Source organism: Oncorhynchus nerka, linkage group LG24 (assembly GCF_034236695.1).
Source record: "Oncorhynchus nerka isolate Pitt River linkage group LG24, Oner_Uvic_2.0, whole genome shotgun sequence".
In the NCBI taxonomy this organism is placed as follows: Eukaryota; Metazoa; Chordata; class Actinopteri; order Salmoniformes; family Salmonidae; genus Oncorhynchus; species Oncorhynchus nerka.
This window is the reverse complement of record NC_088419.1, coordinates 81,069,365-81,089,539: the sequence shown is the minus strand read 5'-3', so window position 1 is coordinate 81,089,539 and position 20,175 is coordinate 81,069,365. Positions and strand designations below refer to the sequence as shown.

Below are 20,175 nucleotides of genomic sequence, written 5' to 3'. Positions count from 1 at the left end.
ACAGCTACCATCTAGCCACACTACACAAACAGTACAGCTACCATCTAGCCACACTACACAAACAGTACATTACACAAACAGTACATTACAAACAGTAAACAGTACAGCTACCATCTAGCCATACTACACAAACAGTACAGCTACCATCTAGCCACACTACACAAACAGTACAGCTACCATCTAAACAGTACATTACACAAACAGTACATTACACAAACAGTACAGCTACCATCTAGCCATACTACACAAACAGTACAGCTACCATCTAGCCATACTACACAAACAGTACAGCTACCATCTAGCCACACTACACAAACAGTACATTACACAAACAGTACATTACACAAACAGTACATTACACAAACAGTACAGCTACCATCTAGCCATACTACACAAACAGTACAGCTACCATCTAGCCACACTACACAAACAGTACATTACACAAACAGTACATTACACAGCTACCATCTAGCCATATGACACAAACAGTACAGCTAACATCTAGCCACACTACACAAACAGTACAGCTAACATCTAGCCACACTACACAAACAGTACAGCTAACATCTAGCCACACTACACAAACAGTACATTACACAAACAGTACAGCTACCATCTAGCCATATGACACAAACAGTACAGCTAACATCTAGCCACACTACGCAAACAGTACATTACACAAACAGTACAGCTACCATCTAGCCACACTACACAAACAGTACAGCTACCATCTAGCCACACTACACAAACAGTACAGCTACCATCTAGCCACACTAAACAAACAGTACAGCTACCATCTAGCCACACTACACAAACAGTACATTACACAAACAGTACAACTACAATCTAGCCACACTAAATAAATAGTACATTACACAATCTAGTACACTACCACAAACCACATTACACAAACAGTACAGCTACCATCTAGCCACACTACACAAACAGTACATTACACAAACATTACAGCTACCATCTAGCCACACTACACAAACAGTACAGCTACCATCTAGCCACACTACACAAACAGTACAGCTACCATCTAGCCACACTACACAAACAGTACATTACACAAACAGTACAGCTACCATCTAGCCACACTAAACAAACAGTACATTACAAAAACAGTACAGCTACCATCTAGCCACACTACACAAACAGTACAGCTACCATCTAGCCACACTACACAAACAGTACATTACAAAAACAGTACAGCTACCATCTAGCCTCACTACACAAACAGTACAGCTACCATCTAGCCACACTACACAAACAGTACAGCTACCATCTAGCCACACTAAACAAACAGTACAGCTACCATCTAGCCACACTACACAAACAGTACAGCTACCATCTAGCCACACTACACAAACAGTACATTACACAAACAGTACAGCTACCATCTAGCCACACAGTACATTACACAAACAGTACAGCTACCATCTAGCCACACATTACACAAACAGTACAGCTACCATCTAGCCACACTATCACAAACAGTACATTACAAAAACAGTACAGCTACCATCTAGCCACACTACACAAACAGTACAGCTACCATCTAGCCACACTACACAAACAGTACAGCTACCATCTAGCCACACTACACAAACAGTACAACTACATCTAGCCATCTAGCCTAAACAAACAGTACAGCTACCATCTAGCCACACTAAACAAACAGTACATTACACAAACAGTACAGCTACACATCTAGCCACAGTACACAAACAGTACATTACACAAACAGTACAGCTACCATCTAGCCACACTACACAAACAGTACAGCTACCATCTAGCCACACTACACAAACAGTACATTACACAAACAGTACAAACAAACAGTACATCTACACACACTAAAGACATTACACAAACAGTACAGCTACCATCTAGCCACACTACACAAACAGTACATTACACAAACAGTACAGCTACCATCTAGCCATACTACACAAACAGTACATTACACAAACAGTACAGCTACCATCTAGCCACACTACACAAACAGTACATTAACAGTACAGCTACCATCTAGCCACACTACACAAACAGTACAGCTAACATCTAGCCACACTAAAACAGTACTAACAAACAGTACAGCTACCATCTAGCCACACTACACAAACAGTACATTACACAAACAGTACAGCTACCATCTACTACACAAACATTACATTACACAAACAGTACAGCTACCATCTAGCCACACTACAAACAGTACAGCTACCATCTAGCCACACTACACAAACAGTACATTACACAAACAGTACACTAAATCTAGCCACACTACACAAACAGTACAGCTACCATCTAGCCCACTACACAAACATTACATTACCATCACAAACAGTACATTACACAAACAGCTACCATCTAGCACACTAACACAAACTACACAAACATTACATTACACAAACAGTACAGCTACCATCTAGCCACACTACACAAACAGTACATTACAAAAACAGTACAGCTACCATCTAGCCACAAACTACACAAACATTACATTACACAAACAGTACAGCTACCATCTAGCCACACTACACACAAACAGTACAGCTACCATCAGCCACACTACAAAAACAGTACAGCTACCATCTAGCCACACTACACAAACAGTACAGCTACCATCTAAACAGCTACCATCTACACAGTACAGCTACCATCTAGCCACACTAAACAAACAGTACATTACACAAACACTACACAGCTACCATCTAGCCACACTAAACAAACAGTACATTACACAAACAGTACAGCTACCATCTAGCCACACTACACAAACAGTACAGCTACCATCTAGCCACACTACACAAACAGTACAACTACCATCTAGCCACACTACACAAACAGTACAGCTACCATCTAGCCACACTAAAGAAACAATACATTACACAAACAGTACAGCTACCATCTAGCCACAGTACACAAACTGTACAGCTACCATCTAGCCACATTACACAAACAGTACAGCTACCATCTAGCCACACTACACAAACAGTACATTACACAAACAGTACAACTACAATCTAGCCACACTAAACAAACAGTACAACTACCACATTACACAAACAGTACAGCTACCATCTAGCCACACTACACAAACAGTACATTACACAAACAGTACAACTACCATCTAGCCACACTACACAAATAGTACAGCTACCATCTAGCCACACTAAACAAACAGTACAGCTACCATCTAGCCACACTACACAAACAGTACATTACACAAACAGTACAGCTACCATCTAGCCACACTACACAAACATTACATTACACAAACAGTACAGCTACCATCTAGCCACACTAAAAACACACAGTAAACATTACATTACACAAACAGTACAGCTACCATCTAGCCACACTACACAAACAGTACATTACACAAACAGTACAGCTACCATCTAGCCATACTACACAAACAGTACATTACACAAACAGTACAGCTACCATCTAGCCATACTACACAAACATTACATTACACAAACAGTACAGCTACCATCTAGCCACACTACATAAAACAGTACAGCTACCATCTAGCCATACTACACAAACAGTACACTACACAAACAGTACAGCTACCATCTAGCCACACTAAACAAACAGTACATTACACAAACAGTACAGCTACCATCTAGCCACACTACACAAACAGTACATTACACAAACAGTACAGCTACCATCTAGCCACAGTACACAAACAGTACAGCTACCATCTAGCCACACTAATCAAACAGTACATTACACAAACAGTACAGCTACCATCTAGCCACACTACACAAACAGTACAGCTACCATCTAGTCACACTAAACAAACAGTACATTACACAAACAGTACAGCTACCATCTAGCCACACTACACAAACAGTACATTACACAAACAGTACAGCTACCATCTAGCCACACTACACCAACAGTACATTACACAAACAGTACAGCTACCATCTAGCCACACTACACAAATAGTACAGCTACCATCTAGCCACACTAAACAAACAGTACAGCTACCATCTAGCCACACTACACAAACAGTACATTACACAAGCAGTACAGCTACCATCTAGCCACACTACACAAACATTACATTACACAAACAGTACAACTACCATCTAGCCACACTACACAAACATTACATTACACAAACAGTACAACTACCATCTAGCCACACTAAACAAACAGTACAGATACCATCTAGCCACACTACACAAACAGTACAGCTACCATCTAGCCACACTAAACAAACAGTACAGCTACCATCTAGCCATACTACACACACAGTACAGCTACCATCTAGCCACACTACACAAACAGTACATTACACAAACAGTACAGCTACCATCTAGCCACACTAAACAAACAGTACAGCTACCATCTAGACACACTACACAAACAGTACAGCTACCATCTAGCCACACTAAACAAACAGTACAACTACCATCTAGCCACACTACACAAATAGTACATTACACAAACAGTACACTCATTGACCTTTTCCACATTTTGTTACTTCATATCCATATTCTAAAATTGATTAATTTGTTTGTTCCCTTATCAATCTACACACAATACCCCATAATGACAAAGCAAAAACAAGTGAAGACATTTTTGCAAAATTATAAAAAATGAACAACTAAAATATTGCATTTACATTGGTATTCAGACTCTTTACTCTGTACTTTGTTGAAGCATCTTTGGCAGTGATTACAGCCTTGAGTCTTCTTGGGTATGACGCTTCAAGCTTGGCACACCTGTATTTTGGCAGTTTCTCCCATTCTTCTCTGCAGATCCTCTCAAGCTCTGTCAGGTTGGATGGGGAGAGTCGTTGCACAGCTATTTTCAGGTTCATTCAAAGATGTTAGATCGGGTTCAAGTCTGGGCTCTGGCTGGGCCACTCAAGTACATTCAGAGATTTGTCCCGAAGCCACTCCTGCGTTGTATTGGCTGTGTGCTTAGGGTCGTTGTCCTGTTGGAAGGTGAACCTTCGCCCCAGCAGGTTTTCATCAAGGTTCTCTCTGTACTTTGCTCCGTTCATCTTTGCCTCGATCCTGACTAGTCTCCCAGTCACTGCCCATGAAAAACATCCCCACAGCATGATGCTGCCACCACCATGCTTCACTTTAGGGATGGTGCCAGATTTCCTCCAGACGTGACTCTTGGCATTCAGGCCAAAGAGTTCAATCTTGGTTTCATCAGACCAGAGAATCTTGTTTAGGTGGCTTTTGGCAAACTCCAAGCCTGCTGTCATGTGCCTTTTACTGAGGAGAGGCTTCCGTCTGGCCGCTCCACCATATAGGTCTGTTTGGTGGAGTGCTGCAGAGATGGTTGTCCTTCTGGAGATGGTTGTCCTTCTCCCATCTCCACAGAGGAACTCTTGAACTCCCTCAGAGTGACCATCGGGTTCTTGGTCACTTCCCTGACCAAGGCCCTTCTCCCCAAATTGCTCAGTTTAGCCGGGCGGCCAGCTCTAGGAAGAGTCTTGGTGGTTCCAAACTTCATCCATTTAAGAATGAAGGAGGTTACTATGTTCTTGAGGACCTTCAATGCTGCAGAAATGTTTTGGTACCCTTCCCCTGATCTGTGCCTCGAGACAATCCTGTCTCGGAGCTCTACAGACAATTCCTTCAACTTCATGGCTTGGTTTTTGCTCTGACATGCACTGTTCACCGTTGGACCTTATATAGACAGGTGTGTGCCTTTCCAAAGTATGTCCAATCAATTGAATTTACCACAGGTGGACTCCAATCAAGTTGTAGAAACGTCTCATGGATTATTAATGAAAACAGGATGCACCTGAGCTAAATTTCGAGTCTCATAGCAAAGGGTCTGAATACTTATTGAAGCCTGTTTTCACTTTGTCACTATGGTGTATTGTGTGTAGATTGTAGAAGACATTTGTTTTATTAATCCATTTTAGAATAAGGCTGTAATGTATCAAAATGTGGAAAAAGTCAAGGGGTCTGAATACTTTCCCAAGGCACTGTATGTGATCTGTCCACTGAATCACAACACTTCTATAACCAGAACAGCATTGTTCAGTAACAATACATTTAATGAAAGTGTTGTGTCGGCAATGATTTGATTACACGCTGGTATTTTGGAACAGCTGTTCTGATATAAACATGCATGACGTGCTGCTGGGATGTTTATCTCTCGTGTCCAACAGGCTAAAGTACTTAACAGCAGCAAAGTGAAACAGCTCAGCTTGCTGCCAGTCTACGCCTCCACAGGGCCAATCCAATAGTTGTTATCCTAACCTTATTATGACCTGCTCTTATGGTTTAACAGTCTGAGCGATAAAGAAATCAGGTCTGGATGATAAAATGTGGCGTACTTGAACTAGGCCTAGATTCATGATGTCACATTGTACAGTAGGAGAAAAGAAAAGGTCGCTTTCTCCCTTTTTTCTCTCTCTCTCTGATATCTAATAATTTACAGATTCATTAAGTCTGCGGCTTTAATGATATTACATCACTATATAGGCTATTACATAAATATATGAGATATTACATGACTATATGAGATATTGCATAAATATATGATATATTATATAAATATATGAGATATTATATAACTATATGAGATATAACTTAACTATATGAGATATGACTTAACTATATGAGATATTACATCCAGATAAAATAATATATGTCCCAGTAGTAACTATACACTGAGTGTACATAACGTTAAGAACACTTACTCTTTCCATGACATCCAGGTGAAAGCTATGATCCCTTATTGATGTCACTTGTTTAAATCCACTTCAATCAGTGTAGTTGAAGGAGAGGAAACAGGTCAAAGAAGGATTTTTAACCTTGAGACAATTGAGACATGGAGTGTGTATGTGTGTCATTCAGAGGGTGATGACAAAAGATTTAAGTGCCTTTGAACGGGGTATGATAATAAGTGCCAGGCGCACCGGTTTGACTGTGTTAAGAACTGCAACGCTGCTGGGTTTTCACGCTCGGCAGTTTCCCATGTGTATCAAGAATGGTCCACCCAAAGGACATCCAGCCAACTTGACACAACTGTGGGAAGCATTGGAGTCAACATGGGCCAGCATCCCTGTGGAATGCTTTCGACCACTTGTAGAGTCCATGCCCCGATGAATTGAGGCTGCTCTGAGGGCAAAGGGGCACGGGGTTGTTCCTAATGTTTGGTATGCTCGGTGTGTATGGACTAACTTCAGTAGTACTACAGTATGAACTATTACCTGCAGACAGAAGCTAGGAGACAATAGTTCCCCATGACGCATCATCTTTTAGCTCTTGACCTGTCTATGTGTCTTTCAGTTGTCCTCATTGACCTCACAATGTGTTCATTTGTCACTTGGCTCACTCAATTGACCAATCAAAGCAGGGATTTAATTTGAATTGGATTTAGTATAAATTATAAGTGTGTTTGGCTACTGTTCTAATCCATAGAACTGACTGAGCCAAGTGTTTGTAATAGGGCACAGTTAGTGCCTGTTAACAACCCTGAATTCACCCAACTGTACAGTTTTAGGATCAAGTAAAAGAAAGTTACAATTTCCGATTCAGCAAATGAGATTTGTTTTAGCTCTACTCGTTTCATTTGGACTGACAAGTGGTGGCTCTGCTCTCGTTTTGCTTGGCCTTGACAGCCAGCTGGACATCCTGCCGTGTGAGGCGGAGCCCCATACAGTACATCCACTCACTCAAATGTCTGTGTTGAATAGTTTTATGAGTAAGTAAACACTTCTTTTTACTGTTTGACTTATTTCCCCGCTGTATCCTTGGCCTGCCCTGAACCAAGGTACAGTAAATGTAGCGTCCACTACAGGAAGACAGAGTAGTCCAGTAGAGCACACACTCAGACGGATGATCAGTCAGTTGCTTGTGTTTCCTCCTCCAAAACGCACCACTGAATGTGGCCTGACTGTCTAGCATTTACCTTTTTGTGTGTAGGTATTAAAGACAGGGAGAGGGATGGAGAGGGGTGGAGAGGGATGGAGAGAGAGATAGAGAGGAGTGGGTTGCAAAGGTCAGCAGGTAACCCCCAGATAGACACAGACAAAGAAGAAGCTGATTACTCCCAAGTTGTTGATATTATGCAGTCCAACTGTCTGTCTGTCTTTCTGGAATTCCATGCGGATGTGTTTGAAGACAAAAAGGGCCTGCACAGTAGACTGCTACCATGTGCTGCTCCTAACACCAATGCCCTTATGTGTTTGATGCTCCCCATGCTCTCGCCTCCTCCACCCCATTATTTTATTGAGACGCTCTAGATGATTTGGTTACGCCCATATCCCATATTGTACACTGCTAAGTACAGTAGGTTTGGGTGGGTGTGCGTGGTTGTGTGGGTGTGTGCATGTGTGGGTGTGTTGCTGTGTGTGGGTGTGAGAGTGTGGGTGGGTGTGTGCTTGTATTTACGAGTGCCGTTGTGTGATGCGATGGCTGAGTGGTTTGTAAACCATGCATACAGAGAGGGCTAAGCTATTTGTGTGTCATAGGGGCCCAGGGATACACACACACACTCACACACACACACACACACACACACACACAGAGGGCTTAGCGGCTGTGTTTCTGTGTCATAGGGGCCGAGGGGTGCAGACGGTCCACTGGGGGAACCAGGGCCTGAGGGCACCAAGGTAAACATCTTCTCACCCTCAGAAGAACATTATACTGAATGTCCTCTTTCTACCTGACTTAAAAACCTTGTTCTGTGCACTTTGACCTGATTAAAAGTCTATTTGTTGCCTCACTAAGATCTCTCTTTATTCCTCTCTTTCTCTCTCTCTCTTGCTCTTCTGCAGGGAGAGCAGGGGGAAGGTGGAACAAAAGGGGAGCCTGGGTTCATAGTGAGTACTCTGCATCACCTGTCTGCTTTACTTTCTACCACTGACCCAGCACCTCAAGAACATGTGTGCTTTTAATTTAACATCAGAAATGTATATACAACGTGTGTGTGTGTGTATGTCTGTGTGTGTGTGTATGTCTGTGTGTGTCTGTCTGTCTGTCTGTCTGTCTGTCTGTCTGTCTGTCTGTCTGTCTGTCTGTCTGTCTGTCTGTCTGTCTGTCTGTCTGTCTGTCTGTCTGTCTGTGTCTGTGGCAGTGTGGGAGTTTGCTCCTGTCCTGTGTGTTTCTGCACATGACTCTGTCCCTATACTGATTAGAGGGCACATTGAATAGGGTGCAGGAGGCCACTTACGATGACAAAATAATTGGATCTCAACAGAAAGTCCCTTATCATTCACCTGAGGCAAGAATGAGGCAGGGTTACTTCCTGTATCACCCCTGCTGACCAATTACAGGTCAGAATGAGGCAGGGTTACTTCCTGTATCACCCCTGCTGACCAATTACAGGCCAGAATGAGGCAGCATTTATTCCTGTATCACTCCTGCTGACCAATGACAGGCCAGAATGAGGAAAAGTTACTTCCTGTATCACCCCTGCGTAGGAGACCTACCCCATGTGTTATTATTCCTACATCTGAGTGAAAAGGTTCCACTTGGGCCACCATAACCTGAGGTTTAAATTGCCATTAAGATCTGTGTGGGAGATCGGTAGACTTTAATTAACGGTTTTATTTGCAGAGGGTGCCATTCTTCTGATGGCTGTATCAAGTTATAGTCAATGAAAAACCTCTTCCAGCTCACAGTAATGAAACGTGAGCTATATCAATAAAGAGCTGCAGCATGCAAGAGGAAAATGTACCCTGCTCTGTATTTTAACTGTAATCAATGTGTTGCTCTTTATTTGGGATGAAAAACATGAAAAACCTACCCTGGCTTTATATTTGCTAGCGTCATTGTCTCCATTTTGGTTGGGGGATTTCATTAAAACACAACCTGTAGATGGGTAGAGCGATTGGTTGGATGGACAGAGTTTATGAAGGTAGATTATAGTGAGTCATTTTTGCTCATCATTTCTGATGAATCTAGATGAGTGTAATGGTTCCTAACATGGACCAGTGCACCCGTGTCATCTCTAGCTTTGATGTCCTGTGTTCTAGTATTGAAAAATGGACAACAAAGTATCTCTTCTATTCTATATTTGATGTCTTCAATGGCATTTCTTTAACAGAGGATAGATAGTTCAGTTAGGAGCAGAAATGTTAACACACGTAACTGCCAAAATAATGGAAACACTCAAGTAAATGAGGGATACAAACTATATTGAAAGCAGGTGCTTCCACACAGGTGTGGTTCCTGACTTAACTGATGAGCTTGAAAACGATGTGAACCATATGCCACGGCCGTCTCAGTCATCAGATCTCAATCCAATTCAACACTTATGGGAGAATCTGGAGCGGCGCCTGAGACAGCGTTTTCCACCACCATCAACAAAACACCAAATGATGGAATTTCTTGTAGAAGAATGGTGTCGCATCCCTCCAATAGAGTTCCAGACACTTGTAGAATCTATGCCACGGTGCATTGAATCTCTTCTGGCTGGTGGTGTCCCAACGCCCTATTAAGACATTTTATATTGGTTTTTCCTTTATTTTGGCATTTACCTGTAGGTGAACTATAGTACCTCCACTAAGTTGAGGATATCTTGGATAATAGAAGATATTCATGAGACTTGCATACAGTGTAGGATCTTAATTTGTGCCAGTTTGTTACAGCAGGAAAATAATTCTGCAGCAACAGGTAATGTGAATTATTACAGTATGTGGATTATATACTGAACAAAAATATAAACTCAACATGTAATGTGTTGGTCCCATGTTTCATGCAGTGGCAGCTGGTGGGAGGAGCTATAGGAGGACGGGCTCATTGTAATGGCTGGAACAGAATTAATGGAATGGTATCAAACACATCCAACATATGGAAACCACATGTTTTGACTCTGTTCCATAATTCTATTCCAGCAATTACAATGAGCCCGTCCTCCTATATCTCCTCCCACCAGCCTCCACTTGTTTCCTAAATTGAAGAAAAGAAAATCCCAGAAATGTTCCATATGTACAAAAAGCTGATTTATCTCAAATTGTGCACAAATCGGTTTGCATACCTGTTAGGGAGCATTTCTCCATCCACCTGACATATCAAGAAGCTGATTAAACAGCATAATCATTGCACAGGTGCACCTTGAGCTGGGGACAGTAAAAGGCCACTCTAAAATGTGCAGTTTTGTCACACGACACAATTGGCATGCTGACTGCAGGAATGTCCCCCTGAGCTGTTGCCAGAGAATGAAATGTTAATTTCTCTACCCTAAGCCACCTCCAATGTCATTTTAGAGAATTTGGCAGTACATCTAACCGGCCTCACAACCGCACACCACGTGTAACCACGCCAGCCCAAGACCTCCACATCCGGCTTCTTCACCAGTGGGATCATCTGATCCCAGCCACCCGGAAAAGCTGATGAAACGGTTTGAGCAACCAAATAATTTCTTCTCGTGCTCGTCGTCCTCACCAGGTCTTGACCTGACTGCAGTTCAGCATAGTAACCAACTTCAGTGGGAAAATCCTCACCTTTGATGGCCACTGGCATGCAGAAGAAGTGTGCTCTTCACGGATGAATCCCGGTTTCAACTGTACCGGGCAGATGGCAGACTGTGTGTATGGTGTCCTGTGCTCAAGCGGTTTGCTGATGTCAACGTTGTGAACAGAGTGCGCCATGGTGGCAGTGGGGTTTTGGTATGGGCAGACATAAGCTACGGACAACGAACACAATTGCATTTTATCCTGAGGCCCATTGTCGTGCCATTCATCCGCCACCATCACCCCATGTTTCAGCATGATAGAGCAAGGCCTCATGTTGCAAGCATCTGTACACATTTCCTGGAAGCTGAAAATGTCCCAGTTCTTCCATGGTCTGCATCCTCACCAGACATGTCACCCATTGAGCATGTTTGGGATGCTCTGGATCAACGTGTATGACACTGTGTTCCAGTTCCCGCCAATATCCAGCAACTACACACAGGAGTTGAACAACGTTCCACAGGGCACAATCAACAGCCTGATCAACTCTAGGTGAAGGAAATGTGTCGCGCTGCATGAGGCAAGTGGTGGTCACACCAGATACTGACTGGTTTTCTGATTCACGCCCATAGATTAGGGCCTAATGAATTTATTTCAATTGACAAATTTTCTCATATGAACTGTAACTCAGTAAAATATTTGAAATTGTTGCATGTTGTGTTTTATATTTTTGTTCAGTATAATACATTTATATTTTTGTAGGGGTTGATACATTTTTCATAAAGGGAAAAACAAGTCAGAAATTTCAAAGGAAATTACAAACTTCAGAAGCCTTTTAAAACCTCAAATATACTACAAGTTTTAAATGTGCTGCATTGCAGGTAAGTTCTCCTGCAATGTGGTGATCAAATTAAGATCCTACATCTGTAATACGAACTAATGCTCGTAGTCCACTAGGGACGGTACTGTATAACTGGTACACTCATCATGCAATTATCCCGGCAGGGGTGGGCAATTCCAGTCCTCGGGGGGCCTGATTGGTTTTGCCCCAGCTAACACCTGACTCCAATAATCACCTAATCATGATCTTCAGTTTAGAATGCAATTTGATTAATCAGCTGTGTTTGCTAGGGCTGGAGAAACATTGTGACACCAATCAGGCCCCCGAGGACTGGAGTTTCCCACCCCTGAATTGTCGTGACTCAACCATCTATTACATGCCTTTCCTCTTGCAGGGTAAAGCTGGCGGTCCAGGGGAGAGAGGCCTACCAGGGAAACCTGTGAGTACCTTGCATTACATTCACCTACACACTGTATCTCCATTACTTTGACAGCGGTGATTGACAGGTTTGGTTGACATGTTTGATTGACAGGTTTGATTGACATGAGGTAAAGAGGCCAACACCAGAGCTACATGGGACTATGTATTAAAAGTCCCGCCCCTATAAAGAATTTCGACCACAGTTTTCTACCTGTTATATAGGCCCCCATTACAATTATTTCCACCACACTTTCTACCTGTAATATATGCCCCTAATTAAAATTATTTCCACCACAGCTTTCTACCTGTAAAATAATCCTTGCCCTATAAATTATTTCCACCACAGATTTCTACCTGTAATACAGTCCCAGCCCTATAAAGAACTTCCACCACTGCTTTCTACCTGAAATATAGTCCCCCATTAAAATAATTTCCACCACTGCTTTCTACCTGTAATATACTGTAGTTCCCATTACAACCATTTCCACCACAGCTTTCTACCTGTAATATAGGCCCAGATTAAAATTATTTCCACCACAGTTTTCTACCTGTAATATAGGTCCTGATTAAAATGATTTCCACCACAGTTTTCTACCTGTAATATAGGCCCAGATTAAAATGATTTCCACCACAGTTTTCTACCTGTAATATAGGTCCTGATTAAAATGATTTCCACCACAGCTTTCTACCTGTAATATAGGCCCTGATTAAAATGATTTCCACCACAGCTTTCTATCTGTAATATAGGCCCTGATTAAAATGATTTCCACCATAGCTTTCTACCTGTAATATAGGTCCTGATTAAAATTATTTCCACCACAGTTTTCTACCTGTAATATAGGTCCTGATTAAAATGATTTCCACCACAGCTTTCTACCTGTAATATAGGTCCTGATTAAAATTATTTCCACCACAGTTTTCTACCTGTAATATAGGTCCTGATTAAAATGATTTCCACCACAGCTTTCTACCTGTAATATAGGCCCTGATTAAAATGATTTCCACCACAGCTTTCTACCTGTAATATAGGTCCTGATTAAAATGATTTCCACCACAGCTTTCTACCTGTAATATAGGTCCTGATTAAAATGATTTCCACCACAGCTTTGTACCTGTAATATAGGCCCTGATTAAAGGTGGTGTAATTTCGTCCATTAAAATAACCTAGATTGATATGAAGTGTGCCTGTGTTGGGTCTCTGTGTGTGTGTGTGTGTGTGTGTGTGTGTGTGTGTGTGTGTGTGTGTGTGTGTGTGTGTGTGTGTGTGTGTGTGTGTGTGTGTGTGTGTGTGTGTGTGTGTGTGTGTGTGTGTGTGTGTGTGTGTGTGTGTGTGTGTGTGTGTGTGTGTGTGTAGGCACATATCTTAAATCATCAGAGTTATTTTTAATGCGCTCAAGAGAACAACATATACTTAGTTTTACCTCCATTTAGTAGAGTACTGAAATGAAGCTCCTCACAAGCTGAACATTTAGCAGAAACATAACGCTTTGTTGCATATCTCACTGCTTTCTTCCATGCGCTGTTCCCTCTTGATGCCAAATTATTAACACTTCTTAACATTAATTCAATGGATTGTGGTCAGTAAACCCATGGAATATGGTGTCAATAATATATTTTTTAAATCTATTAGCATGTACAAATGAAGTGCATAACTATATCGTAATTTTCTATGGAGATAAATTGTTGGGAAAAGTATTTGTAATTTTATTGCAATGTTTTCAGAAACCATGTCCAATATTTGATTGGCAACAAAAAAAGCCTCATGTTGATGATGGTCACTGTTGATGATGGTTACTGTTGATGATGGTTACTGTTGATGATGGTTACTGTTGATGATGGTCACTGTTGATGATGGTCACTGTTGATGATGGTCACTGTTGATGATGGTCACTGTTGATGATGGTTACTGTTGATGATGGTCACTGTTGATGATGGTTACTGTTGATGATGGTCACTGCTAATTAATGTGAGCTAGTCATGCTACTCGCAAATTCTAGTTACGTGCAATATAGCAGGATTGGGATTTTAGGCTGCCATCCTTTGGATTATGTTGGAACTGCATAAACGACACAACTTTTGCAGATAGTGTGTAAAAACGCAGGCACCAAACACGTTTGAAAATCATGATTTTATCATATGTGTGGTAATAAATTACCTACAGGACAATATTTCTAATTAATTACACAAAAACAAATGCCCCGTCCAACAGCCCTGTAGTAACAACACTTCACAATTTTCCACACATGTACCAGCACACAATCCTTTCTCAAAATAAAGATTCACAATGTTTGTCAGTTATATTATACAGTACTAGGATGTTAGTCCATCCATAAAGATTAGAAATTATTCCAAATTAAACTGTAGGTGCAAACCTGTCTATGACTTCACTCTTTGTCAATTGTCATGACGCATTCTATCTTGGGTCATTGGGCTCCTAAGCCAGGTATGTAGATGTCTTAATTAATGCACAGAAAGATGTCTCACAAATGCTAACTGGGATGGTCAGCACGGCCTGTATGATTGCCTTCAGTGATGGGAACATATCAGGGTCTAACAATTTATACACACAGGACATGTCAAAAGTGGCATCTTTCTTTTTTTGAGAGGTAATGTTTAGCAAGGACTACCTTCTCTGGCTTGAGAGGAATATGCCATGTTTGTCTTATGTGGGCCTCCCCTCTCTATGTTCTCTCTGTCCTGTCTGGTAACCTCTCTCTGTGTTCTCTCTGTCCTGTCTGGTAACCTCTCTCTGTGTTCTCTCTGTCCTGTCTGGTAACCACTCTCTGTGTTCTCTCTGTCTTGTCTGGTAACCTCTCTCTGTGTTCTCTCTGTCCTGTCTGGTAAACATATCAAATCAAATGTATTTATATAGCCCTTCGTACATCAGCTGATATCTCAAAGTGCTGTACAGAAACCCAGCCTAAAACCCCAAACAGCAAGCAATGCAGGTGTAGAAGCACGGTGGCTAGGAAAAACTCCCTAGAAAGGCCAAAACCTAGGAAGAAACCTAGAGAGGAACCAGGCTAAGTGGGGTGGCCAGTCCTCTTCTGGCTGTGCCGGGTGGAGATTATAACAGAAAATGGCCAAGATGTTCAAATGTTCATAAATGACCAGCATGGTCGAATAATAATAAGGCAGAACAGTTGAAACTGGAGCAGCAGCACAGTCAGGTGGAAGTTGAAACTGGAGCAGCAGCATGGCCAGGTGGACTGGGGACAGCAAGGAGTCATCATGTCAGGTAGTCCTGGGGCATGGTCCTGGGGCATGGTCCTAGGGCTCAGGTCAGTTGAAACTGGAACAGCAGCATGGCCAGGTGGACTGGGGACAGCAAGGAGTCATCATGTCAGGTAGTCCTGGGGCATGGTCCTAGGGCTCAGGTCCTCCGAGAGAGAGAAAGAAAGAGAGAAGGAGAGAATTAGAGAACGCACACTTAGATTCACACAGGACACCGAATAGGACAGGAGAAGTACTCCAGATATAACAAACTGACCCCAGCCCCCCGACACATAAACTACTGCAGCATAAATACTGGAGGCTGAGACAGGAGGGGTCAGGAGACACTGTGGCCCCATCCGAGGACACCCCCGGACAGGGCCAAACAGGAAGGATCTCTCTCTGTGTTCTCTCTGTCCTGTCTGGTAACCTCTCTCTGTGTTCTCTCTGTCCTGTCTGCTAACCTCTCTCTGTGTTCTCTCTGTCCTGTCTGCTAACCTCTCTCTGTGTTCTCTCTGTCCTGTCTGGTAACCTCTCTCTGTGTTCTCTCTGTCCTGTCTGGTAACCTCTCTCTGTGTTCTCTCTGTCCTGTCTGCTAACCTCTCTCTGTGTTCTCTCTGTCCTGTCTGCTAACCTCTCTCTGTGTTCTCTCTGTTGCTTTAGCAACCAAATACAAATCCATGCAGCCATGGGGCCAAACAGATGAGGTTGGCTGAAATTGTTAACATGTAAGCTTTGTTTAGTCTCCAATGTTTATTGAAAACAAATACATTTGCACAATGACCACTTGTTGTTTCAAAACATTGTTGTAGTTATTGGTTAGCTAGCCAGCCAATGTTTGCCGTATTGGCATTGTCATGAAATCAGTCAAAACCCCTCAAAACAAGACATGGTATCAATAACTTGATGAAACATGCTGAACTAATCCACTAATTATTCCCCACATGGCAGTGTCATTCTTGCTAGCAATCTTGCCATCCAGAATCACAGCAGGCTGATTTATGCCCCTTGGAAGCGTGCACATCGTTTTCGTGATGTTGTCAGCCAACCCATCTATGTAGCTAGATGCTAAATAATTATATTGTAAACACACACACACACACACTCACAATGTATCCACTTACTCCTGCAAATACAACAACCTGCTCTGTGTTTACTGAGCTGCATCTTCAATTCCGTAAGTCCATCTTCTATAAATTGGGGAAAAATACTCAGCTATCCAGCTTTGTTTTTCAACAGATAGCTACAGTTGAAGTGGGAAGTTTACATACGCTTAGGTTGGAGTCATTAAAACTAGTTTTTCAACCACTCCACAAAAGTCTTGTTAAAAAAATATAGTTTTGGCAAGTCGGTTAGGACATCTACTTTGTGCATTTTTTCCAACAATTGTTTACAGACAGATTATTTCACTTATAATTCACTGTATCACAATTCCAGTGGGTCAGAAGTTTACATACACTAAGTTGACTGGGCCTTTAAACAGCTTGGTAAATTCCAGAAAAGGATGTCATTGCTTTAGAAGCTTCTGATAGGCTAATTGACATCATTTGAGTTAATTGGAGGTGTACCTGTGGATGTATTTCAAGGCCTACCTTCAAACTCCTTACCTCTTTGCTTGACTTTATGAGAAAATCTAAATAAATCAGCCAAGACCTCAGAAAAGAAATTGTAGACCTCCACATGGTTAATCTTTGGGAGCAATTTCCAAACACCTGAAGGTACCTTGTTCATCTGTACTAACAATAGTACGCAAGTATAAACACCATGGGACCACGCAGCCATCATACCACTCAGGAAAGAGATGCGCTCTGTCTCCTGGAGATGAACATACTTTGGTGTGAAAAGTGCAAATCAATCCCAGAACAGCAAATGACCTTGTGAAGATGCTGGAGGAAACAGGTACAAAAGTATCTATATCCACAGTAAAAATGAGTCCTATATCGACATAACCTGAAAGGCCACTCAGCAAGGAAGAAGCCACTGCTCCAAAACTACCATAAAAAAGCCAAACTACGGTTTGCAACTGCACATGGGGACAAAGATTGTCCTCTGGTCTGATGAAACCAAAATATAACTATTTGGCCATAATGACCATCGTTATGTTTGGAGGAAAAGGGGGAGGCTTGCAAGTCGAAGAACACCATCCCAACCGTGAAGCACGGGGGTGGCAGCATCATATTGTGGAGGGTGCTTTGCTGCTGGAGGGACTGGTGCACTTCACAAAATAGATGGCATCATGAGGTGTAACGGCTTTCTAGGTGTGGTGAAGGAGAGTCGGTCCAAACTGCAGCGTGTAGATTGCGATCCATGTTTAATGAAAACAAACGTAAATACGAATAAACACAAAACACTACAAACCGTAATGAAAACCGAAACAGCCTATACTTGTCAACTAAATACAGCGACAGGAACAAAGACACTAAGGACAATCACCCACGACAAACTCAAAGAATATGGCTGCCTAAATATGGTTCCCAATCAGAGACAACGATAAGCACCTGCCTCTGATTGAGAACCACTCCAGACAGCCATAGACTTTGCTAGATAACCCCACTAGCTACAATCCCAAATACATACACACCAAAACCCCAAGACAAAACACACCACAATACAAAAACTCCATGCCACACCCTGGCCTGACCCAATACATGAAGAAAAACACAAAATACTTAGACCAGGGCGTGACATGAGGGCGGAAAATTATGTGGATATATTGAAGCAACATCTCAAGACATCAGTCAGGAAGTTAAAGCTTGGTTGCAAAGGGGTCTTCCAAATGGACAATGACCCCAAGCATACTTCCAAAGTTGTGGCAAAATGGCTTAAGGACAACAAAGTCAAGGTATTGGAGTGGCCATCACAAGGCCCTGACCTCAATCCCATAGAAAATTTGTGGGCAGAACTGAAAAAGGTTGTTCGAGCAAGGAGGCCTATAACCCTGACTCACTTACACCAGCTCTGTCAAGAGGAATGGGCCAAAATTCACCCAATTTATTGTGGGAAGCTTGTGGAAGGCTACACGAAATGCTTGACAGAAGTTTTGAACAATTGAAAGGCAATTCTACCAAATACTAATTGAGTGTATGTTAACTTCTGACCCACTGGGAATGTGATGAATTAAATAAAATCTGAAATAAATAATTCTCTCTACTATTATTCTGACATTTCACAATCTTAAAATAAAGTGGTGATCCTAATTGACCTAAGACAGGGAATTTTTACTAGGATTAAATGTCAGGAATTGTGAAAAACTGAGTATAAATGTGTTTGGCTAAGGTGAATGTAACCTTCCGACTTCAACTGTAGCTAATTGAGCTGACGTTACCAAAAGTAGCTAACATCATGTTAGCCTTAAGTTAGCTAGCTATCTTTATTAGCAATGTTTTGCATATTTGGACAATACTTGATTAGACAGTAATTGGTCAGTTAGTGATACTTTGTCGGGTGGTGAACAGAGCTCCAGCAGTTTCATTCAGTGTCCAGATAGCTACTCAGTAACTATACTGTCAAAACCCTGCTCATGAAATCTGCTAGCTAGACTGAGTAGTCCTTCACGTTAGTTAGTTAGTTAGTTAGTTAGTTAGCTTAACATTATCTGTCAGTGCAGCTTTTGAGTCAATATGTTGAAATGTAAGTTAGTCGAATCTGGCTTACTGTGAGGTGAATAACTCTGAATAACATCATCATGGGCTAACAAAATGTGCTATAGTAATAGCAAGCTAACAAAGTTTACCTCGATTCTCCTTCTCCCTCAGAGAATGAACAGTTGCCCGCATATGGCGGAATATCATTTTTGGGGACGAATTAAAAATGTAGCACTTTGACTCCACCTCCTAAAGTGCCACCGTACACAGAAATGCTGGTTTTAGGCAGCACTGAAAAGGCAGGCCAGGGCCCATGTTTGGAGTATTCATTGCAGTGTAGCCTAGCTTGTTTTACACCATCCCAGCAGGGGAAAAGACTCAGGGCTGGGACAAAATCATTCGGGGCTATAGCCACGAAAGCCCGGGTCTGGTTGTGTCAATGGCCTGTTCCATAGTACCATGACCTTGTGGCTGGTGTGTGCTTCTATCCCCTTGTGTTCCTGGCGGCGTAAAACTGAGACTGGGATGTTTTCAATGTTGTAACAGTCTTCACTACGGGGGAAAACATCTGCTTTTCTACTTAGTTAATGATGGATTGCAGTGTTGTGATATAACCACTGAAGGATCAAATGATTCCCTACTGACGGGAAATGTGATTAAAGAAACATACAGACAAAAGTGCTTATTATTATCAAGTGAGCTGCACACAATTC

General features: G+C 42.0%; 1 protein-coding gene across 1 annotated transcript in view; it reads left to right on the top strand.

Moving 5' to 3' along the window:
* The window catches only part of LOC115108771 (collagen alpha-1(XXIV) chain), a 296,583-nt gene that overhangs the window by 180,560 nt on the left and 95,848 nt on the right, over positions 1-20,175 (top strand). The window contains exons 29-31 of the mRNA XM_065009201.1: positions 8,567-8,620; positions 8,786-8,830; positions 12,640-12,684. Of these exons, the coding sequence (XP_064865273.1) occupies positions 8,567-8,620; positions 8,786-8,830; positions 12,640-12,684 (144 nt within the window). The remainder of the gene's footprint in view (positions 1-8,566; positions 8,621-8,785; positions 8,831-12,639; positions 12,685-20,175) is intronic.